The sequence below is a fragment of the Polypterus senegalus genome, chromosome 7, assembly GCF_016835505.1.
Source record: "Polypterus senegalus isolate Bchr_013 chromosome 7, ASM1683550v1, whole genome shotgun sequence".
NCBI lineage: Eukaryota > Metazoa > Chordata > Cladistia > Polypteriformes > Polypteridae > Polypterus > Polypterus senegalus.
The window spans coordinates 71,102,355-71,121,167 of NC_053160.1; the positions used below are offsets into that span (position 1 = coordinate 71,102,355).

At 38.1% G+C, this 18,813-nt stretch overlaps 1 protein-coding gene across 2 annotated transcripts; it reads left to right on the forward strand.

The window, feature by feature from the left end:
- Positions 1 to 1,088: 1,088 nt before the first annotated feature.
- LOC120532655 (intracellular hyaluronan-binding protein 4-like) lies at positions 1,089 to 18,165 on the forward strand. 2 transcript variants are annotated; one of them, XM_039758864.1, is made up of 8 exons: positions 1,089 to 1,550; positions 5,211 to 5,361; positions 8,086 to 8,238; positions 10,212 to 10,283; positions 15,058 to 15,138; positions 16,210 to 16,381; positions 17,165 to 17,338; positions 17,890 to 18,165. In XM_039758864.1, the coding sequence occupies exons 1-8, from the start codon at positions 1,262 to 1,264 to the stop codon at positions 17,968 to 17,970; spliced, it is 1,173 nt and encodes a 390-aa protein (XP_039614798.1). In that variant the 5' UTR covers positions 1,089 to 1,261; the 3' UTR covers positions 17,971 to 18,165. The 2 variants fall into 2 exon arrangements, with proteins under 2 accessions (XP_039614798.1, XP_039614800.1); XM_039758866.1 differs by lacking the exon at positions 10,212 to 10,283.
- The last annotated feature ends 648 nt before the right edge of the window (positions 18,166 to 18,813 follow it).

The following is an 18,813-nucleotide window of genomic DNA, read 5'->3' on the forward strand; positions in this document are numbered from 1 at the left end:
GTCTCCTTAGAATTCCAAGAACAAAACTTAAAAGAAGTGGTGAGGCGGCCTTCTGCTGCTATGCACCTAAAATCTGGAATAGCCTGCCAATAGGAATTCGCCAGGCTGATACAGTAGAGCACTTTAAAACACTGCTGAAAACACATTACTTTAACATGGCCTTTTTATAACTTCATTTTAATCTTAATTTAACTTAATCCTGATACTCTATATGTTCAATTTCCTCATAATTACTATTCATGGTGGCTCTAAAATCACTACTGACCCCTACTCTCTTTTCTGTTTCTTTTTCCGGTTTCTTTGTGGTGGTGGCCTGCGCCACCTCCACCTACTCAAAGCTTCATGATGCTCCAACAATGATGGACGGATTAAAAGGAAGAAGTCTATGTGACCATCATCATCATCAAGCCCTTCCGTGAGAACCCTAAATCCAAAGAGGACTGTTTCATTTATGTTAGGTAGAATGCCCAGAGGGGACTGGGCGGTATCATGGTCTGGAATCCCTACAGATTTTATTTTTTCTCCAGCCGTCTGGAGTTTTTTTTGTTTTTCTGTCCCCCCTGGCCATTGAACCTTACTCTTATTCGATGTTAATGTTGATTTATTTTTTATAATTATGTCTTTCATTTTTCTATTCTTTAATATGTAAAGCACTTTGAGCTACTGTTTTGTATGAAAATGTGCTATATAAATAAATGTTGTTGTTGTTGTTGTTCCTCCAAAAATAGTGACAGGTCAGTAAGAAGAAAACTGGGATAGAATTAACATTATTTTAAATATGGGAGTCAAAAGATGAGTACAACTTTGAAGTGATTAGTTGAACCCAGAACGTGGAGTACCGTCTTCACAAAGCAAGTGACATAAAATTATATCCATCTATCTGTTGTTAAACCACTTAACAGTCGAGGGACAGATACATTACATATAGATGTATAAAATATATATATTTTCAGAATACGCCTCCTCTCAATTACTTTTTTTACAGACAAGACCAAAAGGGCAAGGGCTGAGCTGCAGAATTCACAGGTTCGGCTTTAATGACTTATTAATATTAATAAGGCATGGGCGTGGTTATAATTACATATAAAATGAGCCCGCCATCTTGCGATTTCACCTGTTAACCTGCAGTAGCATCATCGTTCTGGAGAGTTGCGAGGCTAGAAACAGTGCCGTAGAGCAGAGGATGCTATCCCGGGGCATTCAGCGCTCCTAACTTAGAGAGCCAAATCGAAGTGGTGGTCAATACCTTCAAAGTTCTCGAATGTTAAACGGTGCCATGAAAGGAGCGATTAGTAGCCCGGTGTCTGCCGCCATGGAGGATGCTTTTGGATGCGCGGTGATGAACCGCTTCTCCCAGCTGCTGGATGATGAAGCAGACCCGTTCGATATTCTGCGGGAAGCAGAGGAGCGGAAAATTAAGAAAAAGAAAGAGGAACTCAAGAAAGGCAACGTTACCCAGCCTAAGTCGGGTAAACGGGAGACTCAGAGAGATCGAAAAATCGTCGGATTTCCCCCCAGCAACGAGGAGGCGACTTCGAGGATCTCTGCAGGTAAAAATGCATGGTCAGGGCGAAAGGACCGCAACGTCGCAGATGTTTTCGTTACAGGGTTTTGCTGAACCAGAGCGACGATAACGGGGTCTGTTATAGTAATAGTGGAATAGTGAAACGCCCAGGTGTGATCAGAGAAACCACTTATGAAGAGTGGAAGGCATGTATACCAAGAAGTCATTCGTTCTGCCGCTAATCAGCGAGTCTAGGTGGCGCATGGCCACTGTTAATTGCTAAGGCCTAGAGCGTCCTTCGCTGCTGTTGTGACGCTTTGCGTTGATAATTGTGGTTGCCAGCAACAATTGTTTAGTTTCGCTTTAAGTCTCATTTAATATTTCCAGTAAAAGTAAACTGATGCAGCGCACAATCGAAGATGCCAAACGTCTCCATGTGCTTGCTTAGTCCGTTAGCTTTTTTTTTTTTGTTAAACTTGCGGAGATACATTAATTGTCACGGGATGCAATCGTCCACCTATTTTTGACCAATCGCCGTCGTTCGAAGAGGGAGGGGCCGTCCGTCGGACTAGTGAGCGTCACAAGTCGTGCTCAGTTTTTAACCCTGAGTTGTACTTTTTCAAACCTCGGACCGAAGTGGCTCAACAGTGAGTGTTAGCTAGATTTAGCTGTACCCGATGTGTTGCTTCTGAAACAAGACAATCATTTTCGTATGGTTGGTTTAAGGACAGGGACCACCTCGTAGGGGTGTGCCCCCATCTTTGAATGGAGGCTGTTTCTTTCTATAGTGTGTGGTGTGGTGTGTTTTTTTTTTTGTTTTGTTTTTTTTTTTCCCCCTCTCAAATATACATTTGAAAGCTATTTCTGTGATGTGAAATGAAAGCGGAGTTGATTGGATTCGAGGAAAAAGTAGGGTAACAACCAGATTGACCCTTCTAACTTTGTTCTGAATGTGGTGTGGACACCGATTAGTATTTTCCAAAAACTACTTAAGGACCAAGCCTTTTGTTGCACTTTAGTGTGCACATAATGGTTAAAAGATGCCTCAAGCATCCTCTTATTCGAATACACGAGTTACTTTAATTGACAAACACTTTGCAGCAAATTATTGACAATCAAAAAAGAATTGGTGCAATGCATTAGTTTTTGCTAAAGTTAAAATACCGTCTACTGTTTAGGAGCCTTTATTAAGCGATACTGCAGACCTGGTATTGATCAGATACCAAGTATATACAGGCCATAATTTCAAAATATCGCTACATTGTAAATTACAAAGTCCGCTTATGTACCTTTCATGATGTAGGAGAGCACTGTGTCATGATTTGAGGTGAATACATTATCAATATGCTAAATCTGAACACATTTGCATGACCACCAAGTTATTTTTTTCTCTTTCCATAGTTAATCATGTGCATGTTAAAACTTGGGACTCCTGATTTTGTTTTTGGTAAATATTAATTTGCTAACATGAAATGTGAATGTTTTAAAAAATTTCTTCTCTTTGCACTTCGACATTTTGAAAATAAAGTGCAAAAAAATTACTGCTGAAGATCAAATGTTTCAAAACTTGATTCTTTGTGTTTTTATTCAGAAGCAAATAGATTTTTTTTTTCATTACACTTCTACTTTTTAATAAACAAAATGCAGATAATTAAACAAAAGTACAAACTGTTATTGGCTCTTCTTAACCTTTGCCATTTTACCCCCAAAACCCTCTTGTGTCCAAGGAGATATTCTTCTGTCTCTGACTGGGGTCTGGGTCTGTCTGAGGGATTTCCCTGCTCCTTCTGTTTTTCTGTTACAGCTCAGTTCTTAACTCATGTTTGTATAAATGAGAGGTGTTGCCACAGTAGCAAATAACCTTCATACAGACATCACATTTTGTGATGTTCTCATTTACAACTGTAAAATACTTCCACACAACACTCCTTTCTCTCTGCCATGCTCTCACTCACTGCATCCTAAAATCTTGTTTGTAACAACAGAACACAGCAATGCAGGGGAGGAACCAAAGGGAAGTGTTCTTGTGAGATGTGAAGGAGCAACAGACATGTCCCTTGATGAAAAGGGAGCAACATACTGAAAGTAGAGGATAGAAACTGAAACTAAAGTATCGCTCCCATCACACTAGTATCAATCAGATACCAGTACAAATGTTTGCATCAATGCTGTCCATATTTGGATCGATCTGCCCACTCCTACTGCACAGGTGTTTTCTCAGCACTATTTTTAAAAACCATTTCAATTTTGTTTTTCTTCTAGTTGTACTCTGGTTATGTCATCATAATATGTTAGAGCTCCTTGATGGAAAATGGCCTATAGAATTTTCACTTTAATTTAGGAAGGATCCTCCTCAGCCTGCAGACTTATCCATGATTTGACTTTCATTGCCATGTCCATAAAGTCCGCTAGAATCGAATATAAGAGCTCCATTCGGACTTGTAACTGAAGCTGTTACTGTTAGTACCCATTGACTAAGAATTCTGCTGTATTCTGTACATTCAACAATAACTTGTCACATTTGTACCAGAAGATCGCCTTCCTGGTTCTGCAGTGGTAAGCAAGTACCACTCTGGGAGTTTAGGGGTTGTTCATGTTAACAGTTTCTCTTTTTATAAACCCTCCCAGTGTGATCCCATTAGTTGTCTCCACTTCTTCCGGTCGGGACTTTAAGCCAGACAATCTAATTTCAGACATCCATCTTGAACAGAGCTCCTAAAAGTTGTTCCATGATTCCCTAACCCTGGCATACTACTTTCCTGGGCTGCTTAACCACATTTTTGTTTTTCTATTGTGCACTGATTTGTTAAATGGGATCACCTGGCTGGTTCCCAAACTTTCATGGTAACTCCTACTCTTCTGTCCCAGTCACTCCCAATTAACCTATCCAACAGCAGTGATTGTACTTGCTTGGCTTTAGTTGCCTTCCAGTGTACTCTGTTACATCTCTGCCATCAGAGGGTAAACCATGTAACTGATAGGCAAAATCTCCTTTAAGTCCTTGTATTACGATGGTATGTCTGACCCCTGCAATAAATAGGTTCTTTTTGGTGATATACCATAATATATTACAGCTGTAGGCCTACATTTTTATCTGTCCGTCTGTATGTGGCCACTTTGAATTAACAAAGAGCCTGCACTGCAAAAGGCAATGTGTTCTATTTTGGTGACACTGCCTCCTATGAGCTATTTTGTTTTAGCGATCTTTTAATCCACCTGCCGTGTATTGACTAATAACTATATATAGTCATAGTATCTGGGTGTGTAGATTCATAAAATTATATGGAATGTTCAACTCCCTGTAACTTGGTATTTTACCAGTTGTAGACAGTTGCTTCACCACATTTTTATAGTTTGATATTTGACATTTTTAGTTTAATTATATTAGAAAGCTGTGCACTAATGTTAGTTTGACATCAAGCTATCAGATTACTTTTGCTGCCTACAAAGAGCAACTGAATAGTTCCCAATCAGATGGTACACTGGAGGCTGACTTCTGTTTGGTGCTTCACTGGATCTAGGTTACTAGGGCAAGTTCATATAGGGAAGATAATAGCATATTCTTGCCAAGGGTTTATTCGGTCCCATGGGAATGTGAAAGTTTGCAATGATCTAAAGGAGGCCTTTTTAAAGCTAACAAAGTGGCTTTATCTTGTGCAGTTCAGTTACAACCCTACTTATATCTTGGACCTCTTTTCCCTTTTAGGTCAGAAGCGCCCTCCCAGAAGTGGTTCTCAGCCTGTTCAGAATGAGAACCGTGGAACAGAGGCAAAAATAGAACGAAATGAACGTAGAGTCATTTTTCGAGAGAATCGTCAAAATGATGCTGATGTGCCTGTGGAGTTTTCTGTAGAAATGTATGTCTACTTTCCTTCAATAATTTCAAAATGAAGCTACAAAACTGTTTTAATCTTAGTATGGTGTTGGTGAAATTCCACTATGTATAAATTCCAGGTTGCCAATTTTCACATTCTGTAATGTTGTTGAAGTAAGCACTGCAAATTGCTAAGCAATCCAGGCTTTTTTAGCTGTTAAATTTCTAAATGTCACTGTGTAATGGTAGCCTAAGCTAGTTGTCTCATTGCCATGGAGGCTTCAAACTTACTGTATATTCTAACTAGTATGTCAGTTGAGTAGGTTCTAACCATTGTTACCTTAGTTAGATAGCTTACACTAATGGTTTTTGATATTGAAAGTAGTTTGAAGTTCAAGATGTGTATTGCTGCCATAGTGTTTAGTGCAAAGGGGTCTATTCAGCATTTTAAGTTAAGTCTTCTTTACCTCTGGCCAGCTCGCGAAGATGGGAAATGCTGGTAATGTCTGAGCAGTTGATTCATCATTCATACTTGCATGTGTTAATGAAATGGGTTTTAAGAATATTTAGGAAGGTATTGTTTTGACTTAATGTTCCATACATAATTTTGGTGGTTGTAGTAGGGTTTCCTTTCTCCTAGAAAAGTGAAAATCACTGGTGTGAACTTGTAACTCCACAGTCTAGCACAAATATAACAATGTTTAAATGACATACTTTAACTTCAAGAACCAATTTATGTTGAAAGGTTGCAGCTTTTCAGGGTACGGAGTTGTCACCCCAGTTTAGAGCCTTAGTCAAGTACAGATTCACATGTGACTACTACATGATAAATGAACCCTACAAAGTTTGGTGAAATCACAGAAATGCATTGAAGTCAGAAGGAGAAGCTAAACGGGTTTTGAGTGGGTTATAATGGTGCAATGGACCCAGAAAGTGTTCAGGGGAGGGGGAAGTGCTTTTTAGGTGCAGCATATGCAACTCTGCCCTGGTAAGCCACGGAGATCCACGTTACGAGTACTGTCATCGGATACAAGAGCTCTTTATGGTTGGCTAATGCACCCTTCAAATGAAAATACTGAAAGTGTTGTGTTTTTTTTTTTTAATTTAATATTAAACACATGCAGAGCTGGGTTGAGTCTAAGCCAGCTAAATGGTGCATTTCTAGGAAAATAGTAGTCACTAGTTTTGATCGGTGAAGTGGTTTTGCACAGCAAACATGTATTTAACCTTGACAGTCGACTATGTCAGGAAATTAACTTTTGTGCATTTTTTCGTGTGTTCCAGTACACCATGTCTCTTTATGCAGTTTCATGAATGCCAGTGGGGATGTCATTTTTATTCAATCCGTTCTTCTGTGTGGTTAAATTTATTGTAAACCTGAAAATGGATTGTGTATTTTGATAAACCCTTTGAAGTTTAGTAGGCATGCTGCAATAATTTTTTTGGGGGCTGATGCTAAGATGAAAACTAATTGCCCATGTCTGGTTTTACACAAGCTCCTTGTATTCTATCAGTGTTAGCTTTGGTATATTAAACTATAGATCGAAGGTCATACCTGTTCATTTTTTATTTAGCAAAATTAAATTCTGTAGTCTTATTGAATGACCATAAAAATAGAATACAATTCCCTTAAAATACATCTAATAAAATGAAGAGAAAACATGGCATTAAAGAATATAAAGTGCTTCTGATAGTCTGTCTACTTCTGTAATTGACCTGAAACGATGTTTAGTAAGTTTTGGCCATTTGTTTAACAATTTAACACATTGATTCAATTGTTTTTTTTGCCGGTAAGCACTGCTTAAACCTGCACTTAAAGGTTTTAGTAATTTAGTCATTTAATTACATTATAGCTTTTTGCTGTTAATTTACATTTACTATTTTTTTTCCCCATTGTACCAGGTAGACACAATTCCTGATATGTAATTAAAAGTATGGATTATCATTTTAATTTTAGAACTTGTTTCTTACCAACATTCATTCTGTATGGTACACAAACATCTTATCAAATGTTTATCAAGAAGATACAAGACTAACATGCTTAAAGGTTACAAGTAAAGTGGACAAATTTTGATCGGCTAAAGTCTATTGAGTAGCAATTTCAAATTTTCTCCATTTCCTGATTGAAAATATGAGCTGCAATACTAGACACAAACTCTCACCAGACAGTGTCCCTTTCTATTAAGGTCTGAATTCATTGAAGTGGTAGTGTTTTCCCTTGCTATCTGATTGCTCAGGATGACTTCTTAGATTTTTTTTTTTCCTCAGTTTTTCTGTTTTATTTTTAGTGTGGAGGCTATTAAAAGCTGCTTTCTCTTTGGTAAATTCTGCCTTTCAGCTTTGTTTATGTAAGCTTGCAACAAAGACCTGCACTTGCTTTACCAGCATAATACGTTGCACTACAACACAATTACCGTAAATTGTTATGATTAGGCAATCTACTGATTAGTCTTTTTTTGTAGTAATTTTTTTTTTTTTTTTTGCTAGTTGGATGGCCTAGGGAAAGAACTTTGTACTGTTAAAACCTAAGAATATAGTAAAGACCCCAATTGATTTTATAGCTGAGTGATAGCATCTTCTACATTTTGTATTCAAAGTCCAAGGAAATTGTTACTGGCTAAGACTAAGAGTTAAGTTTTTATCCACATTGTGAAAAGTCAACATGGAAGTAGTAAAAAGCTGTCAATTTTATTACAAGGGCCTACAACATTATTTAAATTGGAACACAAATTGTTGAAGTGCACTAAACTTGCTTCTCCTCACACAGGTCATCTGATCGATATGACAGACCAATGAGAGGTCGTGGAGCTGGGAGAGGAGGGTTTCGTGGTAGAGGGAGAGGGGGATTTCAGCGAAACTTTGATGGTTTTGACCAAAGAGGAAAAAGAGAATTTGAACGACATAGTGGGAGTGACAGAGCGTAAGTAGCACTTGATTAAAAACAATTCTGTCCATGTCGCATTTTGACCTGCAACTATAACTTTAAAGTACTTTTTGTATTTGTTCATTAATGTTCAGTAAGCTTAATGAATTCCTTTTTTATGTGAACTATGTCTGTAGAATGACTATTTGTCATCTATTTTCACATTCATGGTGGTATTGTGCTTCTCCCCCAACCCCCTTAGGGGATAGCATGATTTTGACTGCATGTTTGTGCTTTAAATGTAGGGTAGGTAATTGAGTATTGTGAAGAGTGGAAAAGTAGCCTTTTAATATTCTGATAAGTGTGTTCTCCATGGCTTTTTTTTTTTTTTTGTTCATGTCAGTATGGATGTGAATGTTGTAGAGTAAATGCTGGATGATGAGCTTGTAATGAGAGAACAGCTAGTGTATCTAAACTGTGTTGGAAGTCTTGGACTGAATCCTTTGTAAATTTTAACTAATCTAAAGCGCTTTTTTTCTGGTTGAAAATTTTTTTTAATTTTTTTAATAGTATGTAGTTCATTTACCAGGGCTACAGTTTTGTGATTGTGTGGGGATGCATCTAATATGCAAAAGGTGATGCCAATTTCAATTTAATTTATGAACATCCTTCGGCATGCAAAGTGCAAAGACCTTTGCAAACAATTTTGTATCCGAATTCATCAGAAATTGGGAGGCAAGTAGAGCAGTTAGATGGCTCTTTTCCCTGTTTTAATGAGTAATCCAGACCAAATTATTTGGGTTCGGATTGGAGGAGCATCAGTATGCCGTGGGGTGCTAGTTGACTCCAAAAGGCTGACAAGACCCTCAAAGGCAAATTATCTTTTAGCTTTTTTGGTGAAAATATAGTATCCCTAAGACTTTATATATTATCAATATGACATTTTAGAACTATATCTAACAGTGAAGGGAAATGCTACCCACCACACCACAGTAAATATTACATGTAATGTTTGATTTTTACAGGTCTTTGTTGATGGCATCCAACCCCTCCCCACCTAAGAAAAGGGATGAGTGTATATTGGAGGTTTGAAATGGGGGAATACTGGGGAAAACCTTTGCTTGTTTTCAGCAGCAGTGTTACAAGAAAGAAGCAGTTTTTTTTTTTTTTTTATCCATTTGAGTAGCAGATAATTTAAAGGAAAAATCACTTTTTATATGATCTGGTGATCACCTTCTGCACCTCACACATTAGGTTTGGCTGAACTTTAATTCCTTTCATAGAGTAGACCTTTTTTGTTAATCTGTGTTTTTAAGATTTAATATCACAATGAAGGTTTATAGGAATTTATTAAATTATTTCATGCATTCACAATTTCTTAAATGCGAGTTTTGTTTAATATAAATACTCTGGTTTCAGGAGACCTGTAGAATTTAAGTATACTGTAACATTTTTATATTGTATAGCCCAATTATAATTGTAATACAATGTTCAATCTGATTTTAGGCAAAATCAATTGATTACACAACCCTACTGAGCATAAATGTGAAGTATGTTAAATGAATAATTGTAAAGGATTTTTAATTCACTAATTTGTCATCTAAACCTTTATCCCAGTTGCCAGTATTTTCATAAATCTTGCCACTGTTGGAAATCCCATTTTCATGTTTTTCATTTTTCATCCTCTTTAATCCTCTAGTGGGTTATAACTTGTTTGGTGTGGGTTTTTTTTTAATTGTGGGTATAACCTGGATGTTTGACACTTGCAACTGGTGTAGACCATCCTCCCCTTGCAGTTTTTTTAGAATACATGAAAACAACCACCCCATTCTTTATATTAAAGCAGTTTTTTTTTTTAAAGAAAGTTTAAGCCAGGCTTGATACCTTTACATTGTCATTCTTCAGATACATTTCAAAGTTGACAACATGAAAACAATTGTTTGCATGTTTGACATTAAACTGTAATGGTGAATGACAGGGTAGGCCTGGGATACCCATATAAAGTTAAGTTATTGTATGTTTTATCTTAGGGGAATTAGACCCGAGGAAAAGCGTGGTGGAAGTGGACCTCGTAATTGGGGATCAGTTAAGGATGAAATGAGGTAAATTTAGCTCCTGAGGAAATTAAAATGCATTGGATTTTAGCATTGTTTTGTATAATAAAATGCATCTAAAGTTGCAATTTCATTTTGGCTCATGATGCCAAGTAGACATTGTTTTAGCACTTCATGTCTGATTTTTGGTGAGTCTTAGGCTGATATATTTGGTGTTTTGGTTCTGTTTTCTTTTGGGTTTTGCTGTGCTCCTTGTATAGTTAAACACTGCCAAGCTCATCTTGCTGACAAATGAAAATTATATTGGCAAATTAAAATAGTCCATGATTGAGTTTACACAAGTGTTCCATCATGCAAAGTTTGGTGCGTTTTTGTTTTACATAAGTAATTTTGCTTATGCTACAAGTTCACTGAAAGCTAAGCATTTTTAGAAAAGCTTATTCCACATTTATATGTACAATGTATTGAGTAACACTTTTTTTTTTTAGTCTAACTGAAAAGCTCATCTTGCCTTTTAACTACTCGAAGTAGAATGAGTTAATTCAAGTATGCAGTCCCTCCAGCTAACTCCTGACTTTGGACTGCAGCATATTGTATCTCTGTAATCTAATACAGGATGAAGTACCATATGAACCGACTTGTGACAGATTAATGTTCTCCATTATATGCTTTTGTTTAATACATTATTAAAGCCTTTCTCTTTCAAAGGACTGCCAGCAATCACATGATTACAATGCAGAAAGCATGTGGTGCTCCAGACAGGTCTTTAAATAAATTTCTTACATATAGTTGGAGTTTGAAGAACCTTTCATGAAAGGTAAAAATCTTGATCCCAGTTCTATCGGCAGAATAAAGCAGACCTTCACTTGGGGACATGCACACTTGTGCAGTTCACTGATTTGAATAAGAGCTTAACGTTTTTAAAGGAGGCTTCAAGTGACTTGGATGCACAGTTCAACCGGCATGGCAAAAGTGGTTTTGGAAGTGTGGTTATCGGAGTAGCCACGTTTGTTAGATCTCTGCTTTCTGAATTAGAAAAATGGATGGAGGCTGACATGACCAGGAAATACAATAAAAATCTCTTAATATTTAAAGTATGGTGTCAAAGCAGTATACTACGTTGCTACACAGCTTAATAGCACAGCAACCAATATTTCACTTTAGTTCACTGTAAGCAAGTTCCATGTGCATCTTCCCCAAAGACCACTTGCATAGGAGGACATGTTTTACATTTACAATACTTATAAGGCAAGTTATATTAAAGTGAATCTGAAGTAATGGTGGGACAACAGTCTTCCAGCCAGGAATGAACAAAGGCTGCAGTATACAGGTTTGGTTGTGGCACTCTTAGTATTCAGATGTTGTACTTTCTGTTACTAAAACAAATTCATTTTCAATAAGGTGCACCATTTTGTCATATTTGTGTACATTTGCTAATGTGTTTTTCTAAAGAATGTTACTGTATGCCAGAATGACCAGATATTGTTTGCAAAACGAGAATTTCTTAAGTTTTGACCCTTTGAGTATATGACATGGCTGAATTTAGTTTTTCTAAGGGTTACTGGGACTAGTTGTGAATGGTAAGTCTTGACTTCTTAGAGTGTGGAGTATAAAAGTTATTGAATTAAAGATTTTTTTTTTTAAATATTTAAATTTTGCTTGCAGGGAAAACTCTGGGTTGGTGGCAGGATTTTCAATCCAGCCACTGTATACTGTATTTTAACTCCCACTGTTCCACTCCATTTGAACTAGTGGTGTGCTGAGGTGTCACCTATTGCATGGCTGTGCTTGGGTTCTAATTTGGGACCTTGAGGTGGGTTAATCGTGTGGTGGGAGCAGCAATGTTTTGTATTAGTGCATGCTGCCTTCCCTAGGACCAAGGGGTCTAGCAGAAACCTTGGAAAAACTGCCTCAGCCCATCTCCCTTCCACCACACTTTACCAGTATTCCCTGTGCAGACCAGATGGTAGTATTCTTCTAGTATCTGCCAAACCCTGATTCTTCCTTCAGACTTCCAGGAAGTGAAGCATGATTAATCACTCCAGTGAAGTTTGAACCTCTCCAGAGTTCAATGGTGGCTTGCTTGACACCATTCCAGACATCACTCTGCATTGTGCAAAATCTGCTCAACAGTGGAAAACCATTTCATGAAGGTTCCCATGCACATTTCTTGTGGTGGTTGTGTGTTTTTTTTTTTAAAAACAAGAGGTAGTTTGGAACTTGGTGGGTGATGCAATGGATGGTGGATGACCTTTACCTGCCAAGTGCTTCAATGCTCAGTGGCCCTGCTCCAAGCTTGTGTGATCTATCACTTAGAAGCAGAGCTATTGCTCCTCGATTCTTCCACTTCACAATAGCACTCCCAGTTGACTGGGACATTACTAGCAGAGGAGAAATTTCTCCCAGTCCTTTGTCAAAGGTGACATTCTTTGACAATAACTTTTTTTTTTTTTTTTTTTTAGTCCCTGAGATTATCTGCATGAACAATCCTACTGCCAGTGGAGGTTGCATGGGTAGAATATTTTTAAATATATGCCTGTTAATGGGTACTGCTGCTGAATAAACTGATCTTAATTTGAAGGGAAATCCACATGTTTTGCCATTGTGTGTGTTTGGACAGTGGATACTGTTTATTTTATAATGGTGGTCATCCAACAGTTTGAAGGGTACAGATTTCTTTTGAGATCCTGCTTATTGAGAATTTGCAGTTCAGTTCAAGCTTTTTGGAGCTGGCAGGATCTCCAATTTAGAAATAGTCTTGATTTATGTGGTAGTTTGATAAAATGATTAAACTTCACTGGTATTTGAGGCACTGCATTGCAGATGTAGTTTTTCTTCCTGCACATACAGAGTGCAGTGAATGCTTTTTTCTGGAAATCCTGTTTCAATATCTGTTTGAATCTGTTAAGTCCAAATGAATATTGAGATGCAATGTAGGCATTGACATAACTACACCAGTGTTTCCCAAACTCGGTCTTTGGGGCGCGCGCCCCTGTGACTGCAGGTTTTTGTTCCAACCAGATTCCTAATTGGTGACAACACCGGATAACACTGATCTCATTTCATTAGCTGTTTTTTTTTTTTCTTTTTTCCTCTCTTCTACATTCAGAAAAGCGCAGCATCATTTTTACATTTATAAGACATTTAGAAATATTTCAGCTTTTGCCATAGATTTAAATGCTTAACTCTTTTGTTTTCATTCTATTTTACCCTTTCTATGTACAGTTTTTCACCTTAGTTGTATCTACTAATGACAAAAAAAAAGTAGCAGTCGCTGGCAAACATTGAATAATCAAAGGCTGCTACTTTAGCATTAGACCCACTGATTTAATAAATAATGGATTAATTAAACAATTAGAACACCTTGAAAAATAGAATGAAAATCAAGATGAATATACTGTTTCAAAAGGAAAAATACATTATTCCTATAACTGCTTGGTACATTTTTTAACCTTTTTTTTTTTTTTATATATAAACTCTGAGGGTTGAATATTTTCTCCAAAATACTCACTTTTCTGAAAAGCACACAAAGGGTTGGTTTCACAAGTCAACAATAAATGTCTGTTATGTGCTGCAGCTGCTGTTGGTGCATGTTCGTCATGTTTGGTGGCACTGGCTGCATTGGGGGCACCTCAGTGGTCACCAGGAATGCACAGTGGGTCAGCTGCCTGGCTTTCTTTGCACAGCAGGTGGGTGGCAGTTGCAGTGTGACGCAGTATGGTTTGTACCTCTTGTTGTCATAAGTGGTGGTCCTCCCAGGTAAACGCTGCTGTAGGCACATTACTTACACTAAAGTGTTCACCACCACAATCAGCTAAGCTGATACCTTTCTTTCGTTTTTGATGTCCATCTCCAGATCACTTACATCAAACTGAGTCCTATTTTACAAAACTATGTAAAACATCCATGGAGTATTTTGCTTTGCACATTCGCTCTGGTCTTTCGCCAGATCATTGGTGCCATTTTAGAGGTTGATTGCTCTTCACTACTCATGCACACATCGAGGTTAAATCAACAATGCTATGTAACTTCTAGCAAAGAAAGTCAACCTAAAAACCTAAGGGGTGAGTTTTGTTGCAGTTAACAGCTAATTACCGTCCTCTACTCCTGAATTTTGAGAAGTCGACATCAGCCCTGAAAGAGTTAAACCAAACTTAGTTTTCTAATTTCTATATTGTTCCCAAAACACAATTTGGGAAAACAGTTCACTTAATTAGCCCAATTAAAAACGGAAGCTGGTTGGAACAAAAACCTGCAGGCCCTCTGGGGGAGGTCGAACCGGGGAGCACTGTTGTACACTAAAAACCTTGTCTGTGCTGGCAGATTCTATATATGTTCCCGTCTGCATTTAGATTTGAGAAACTTTAATCCCAAGGGGCAATTCAGATGCATACATAAACAAGAATACAGATAATACAGCCAATCAGATAAATGTGTACATCATGCTGAATTTTCAAAATGAACTTGTATGTTTGGAGGATGCATTGACTTGCCTGATAGCAATGGACTGAAGATCTTCGGAGGCACCTCCAGTTGCTTCACTTTTACAGTGTGTAAGTAGTGATTTTTGCCAGCAGTATCAGCAAAAGGTTTATCTTGCTTAGCCCCTGCAAGTTTGGGTTTTTGGAAGAAGCATACTTTTGTAACAGGTTTTTTATAGACAATGTTTCAAACTTGCCTTTTGACAACTTCATTTGAAACTAAAAACCATGCTCATGTAATGCTGATTAATTCTGTGGTAGTGTTGAGAATGTGGTTTTTATGCTAGTTATCTTGTTTTAAAATCAAGTTTCAGTTCATGCATGTATTTTTCATTTTGTAGTGAAACCGAGCAAAACGTTCCTGTTGAAGAGGCTCCAGAAACGGAGGCAAGTGAAAACCCAGATATCGATGGGGAAGGCCGGTATGTAGCCAGATTCAGTCTGACTTTACTGCAGTGTAAATCTGAAAGTTAAGTGAATCTTGTAGCAGTTTGGTTCCAAGTGCATTTTGAGCAGAGATCTTTGACTAAGGCCTGATGAAACTGAATTACTGTCTTTATCAATGAAAATCTTTTCTAGTCTGCATATGATTGTACCAGTATTGAGTATTAGCCATCTGCTGTAACAAGCCTTTCTAGAAATGGGCAAATTTAATGTTGATCTGTTTTCTTAGTAACTTATGGGTGGTTTGAATGCCAGGTATCAAGACTTGCCGCATGATCTCTTCACATGGCATCTGTACTTGCATGGTGCTATTACTCTGCAGTTATATTTTCATCTAGCCAGCTACATTTTAGCACCAGTTAGATTGGACACTTCCTACAGTTGTCAAGCTCTGTGTGGTGCACTGTATTCCTGGTGCCTTCGTAGTGTGGGTGGTGCACCTAGTTATTTTTGTCCCATTATTAGGACTAGTAAGATGACTACACAGTGTAGTGATATTTCTGAAAGTTGTAGGTTTACACAAGCTTTCTAATTCTGAATCTACTGCCTTTATTTGGAGTTCATCCATGTTCTGTAAATGAGTCTTCTCATTTACCTGTAACTTAAGCTTCATTGAAAATTTCCTGTACATCCTCTATGTGGAGCTGATCACAGCATTTTTGTTCCACCGTATCTTTCCAGTTAAATTCATTCCAAGATAAGTGTGTAAGCATAAAGTGGTTGTGTTGTCTTTGCTTTTCCTCCTTTGTGCACTTTTAAATGTAATTGTCTGTAGTTATTTTCCTATGCAGTAGGTAAGGTGTCCTTCAGACCATTAATTTTGTGACACTCTATGCCTTGGGTGTTTGCTTTGGGAAAGTAATAGTTGAGCACTGAACAGTGCCAGTGGACTTTTTTTTTTTTTCCCCCCCGTAATGCTAATATAGCTGGGCCTCTTTGCTTTTTACCTTGGGGTAGCCAGCTGGCGCAGGCTCTTGCCCCTCTTTTTATAGGGCTTGACATTACAATTTAAATCTGCCACTCAGAACATTTCCCCACTTAATTCATAGAGGAGTTGATGGTGAAGTAGATCAGCAAGAGGAGGTTGCTGCAGAGATGAGTTTGGATGAATGGAAAGCTCTACAGGAGCAGAGTAAACCAAAGGCTGAATTCAACATTCGTAAACCTGACACCAAGATGCCCTCCAAGGCTTTTGTTATTCATATTTCAAAGTATATAAACGTAAGTATCTAAATGTTTTTTTTTTTTTTTTGCCTCTCCACCTTTTACTCCTGCCAGATGTTAATATTGCAAAACTAATCTGCCTTGCTTATTGCTTTTACCAAATCTTGTCTATTCTGTCTTCACTTTTTTTTGGTGTCTTTATTGGATACAAATTTGAGAACACTGAGCTTGTGTAATACACAGTTCTGAATGGTGTCGTTTACATCTCTTGGCCTCCATCTGGGGATCAGCCCATATACAGAAAGGGCTGCTTGAGAAGTGTGCACCTGACAGGACAGCACAAGAAATACTTTATTTTCTTACATTGCTAAGTTTCTGCTTGTGCTGCTTTGTCCATTACTGGTGCTGTATGCCTGAAAACACTGGAAAGTCTGCTGGTGAGCATTTTTAAATCTGAGCTGCAAATACTGTATGCCAACATTAGTGAGTCTGTAGGTAGGTAGGCAAATTCCTTTCCAGTCCTTTTGTGATGGTATGTGACTTTCAGTTGAGCTGGGCTTTCACCCAATTCTGCCCACTCTAAGCACAAGTGTTGTGTACAGAACACTTCTTTTAAACCTTTATCATGAAACTTAGTGTGAAGGTATTACTCTTTTTTTTGTTCTACCAGAACAGAAGGCATTTTTAAGACCGTTGTATAAAATGGTACTCATTGTCACTTTCTGTATTGTACATATTTTAATTGTGCTCAAGGTAGAAGTCTAAATGGAGAAAGATGGATTTTAAAGTGAATAGTTTTTCATACTGATGTATCATTTAATATTTACCTGTTTTCATTAGCTCCTGGGAGATGCTGAAGATCGGCAGGTTTTTCGGAGGCCTACCAATGATATTACCTCACAGCTTGATATAAATTTTGGCAATTTATCCCGTCCTAGCCGTGGAGGTAGAGGTGGGCGTGGGCGTGGAAGAGGCTTCGCCAGTAGGCCAGAAGCAGTAGCACAGGCTGAAGTGGTAGGTGCAATTTTGTACTTGAGCAGAAGTACTTAAGATCCATCCATCCATTTTCTAACCCGCTGAATCCAAATACAGGGTCACATAAGGGGGCGGTCTGCTGCTGCTGCAGCATCAATAGGAAGACTTCTGCCCCCACCCAACCCTTTAAACATTTATTAATATTTACTTCTGTTCAACTTGGCTTTCCATGGTTGGTTGATTACCCTCAAATGACAAAGTGTATTGTCTGTTTAGCTGGGTTCTACATATCTACTGTTAGGACTTGGGTTAAAATCTGATGTATTTATGCAGTAATATGGAAAATTCTAAAGGGTTCAAGTTGGAAGCACCACTATATATACATGGTCTACAATAGTTATTTTTCTGTATCGGGGCTTTGGATAAGACCTTGTTTAAAAATATTGTAAATTGTTTGACTTAACTCTTTGGATTGTACCATTTTGAAGTGTAGGTGGTCTGCTGCAATTGGCATGTTTAAAATGCAGTACACATGTACGTTTGTTTCTAAAGGCATCTCATGGTGTGCTTTTTTCTCTTCATGGCCCCAGGCTCCGGCTCCGGCTCCAGCTCAGGCTCAGGCTCTTGCTCCAAACCCAGATGACCCAGAGGATTTTCCTGCCTTGTCTTGAACACTGTGAATTTTGCCTGGCCAATGGAGGGGCTTAAGTCAGGTCTCAACTTCTCTTTTGGCCCTCGGCTGTTTGCACACACTGAAATACAATTGTTGCATTATTGGAGCTAGCTGAAAAGTTATATTTTTTTGAAACATACAAGTGTATAGTTTAAAAGCTGTACAAAATAAATATCTAAATGCACTTGGAACAGATTCGTTTTTTACACAATGGTGTTCTGTTTGGGTTTAGAAGTGACCACATCTGCTTATTGTGTACTTCAGTTCTAAACACTTGATCCTCTACTTGTTCAACCATATACTCTTATTGCACTGGGAATTTGGTCGCTGTTGTACCAGGTTTTGATTTGTATCCACCTCAAAAAGCTGAATTAGATGCTGCAGTAGCTCTTGCACTTGATTAGCCTGCAGATACACCCCCACTCTTCTTAGGGTTCCATGTATATGGGTATGTTAGTCCCCCTACATACCCATTTGCATTCAAACTGAAAGGAGGGGGAAGTGTCTGGCAGCTAAAGGTGTGCATGTTTACTCCATTAGGGTAAGGGAAGGGCACATCCAGTTCAGATCCCCAGTGTCCATTCCAAGTCAATCGACTAGTCTTAAATTTTAAGAGTTCATTACCAACTACACTGAGCCAAAACATTATGGATGTTAAATATGGGGTAGTTTGTAGTAGATGCAGAAGATATGGGGAAGTGTTGAGACCCGAGTGACTTTGATAGAGGCCAAATTGTTATGGCCGGAATTCGTCCGAGCAAGTCTGAAATGACAGTGTATGTGCCGACAGTGAGTGGCCCAAGGAGGCAAACCATAAACTGCTGTTGGGCAGTTTGATAAC

Bases quoted from the DNA above. Each gene is read 5' to 3' on its own strand.
- LOC120532655 (XM_039758864.1), top strand. From the start codon at position 1,262: ATGTTAAACGGTGCCATGAAAGGAGCGATTAGTAGCCCGGTGTCTGCC. The intron at 1,551-5,210 runs GTAAAAATGCAT...TTTCCCTTTTAG, and splicing joins GACTTCGAGGATCTCTGCAG to GTCAGAAGCGCCCTCCCAGA. The intron at 15,139-16,209 runs GTATGTAGCCAG...CTTAATTCATAG, and splicing joins GATATCGATGGGGAAGGCCG to AGGAGTTGATGGTGAAGTAG.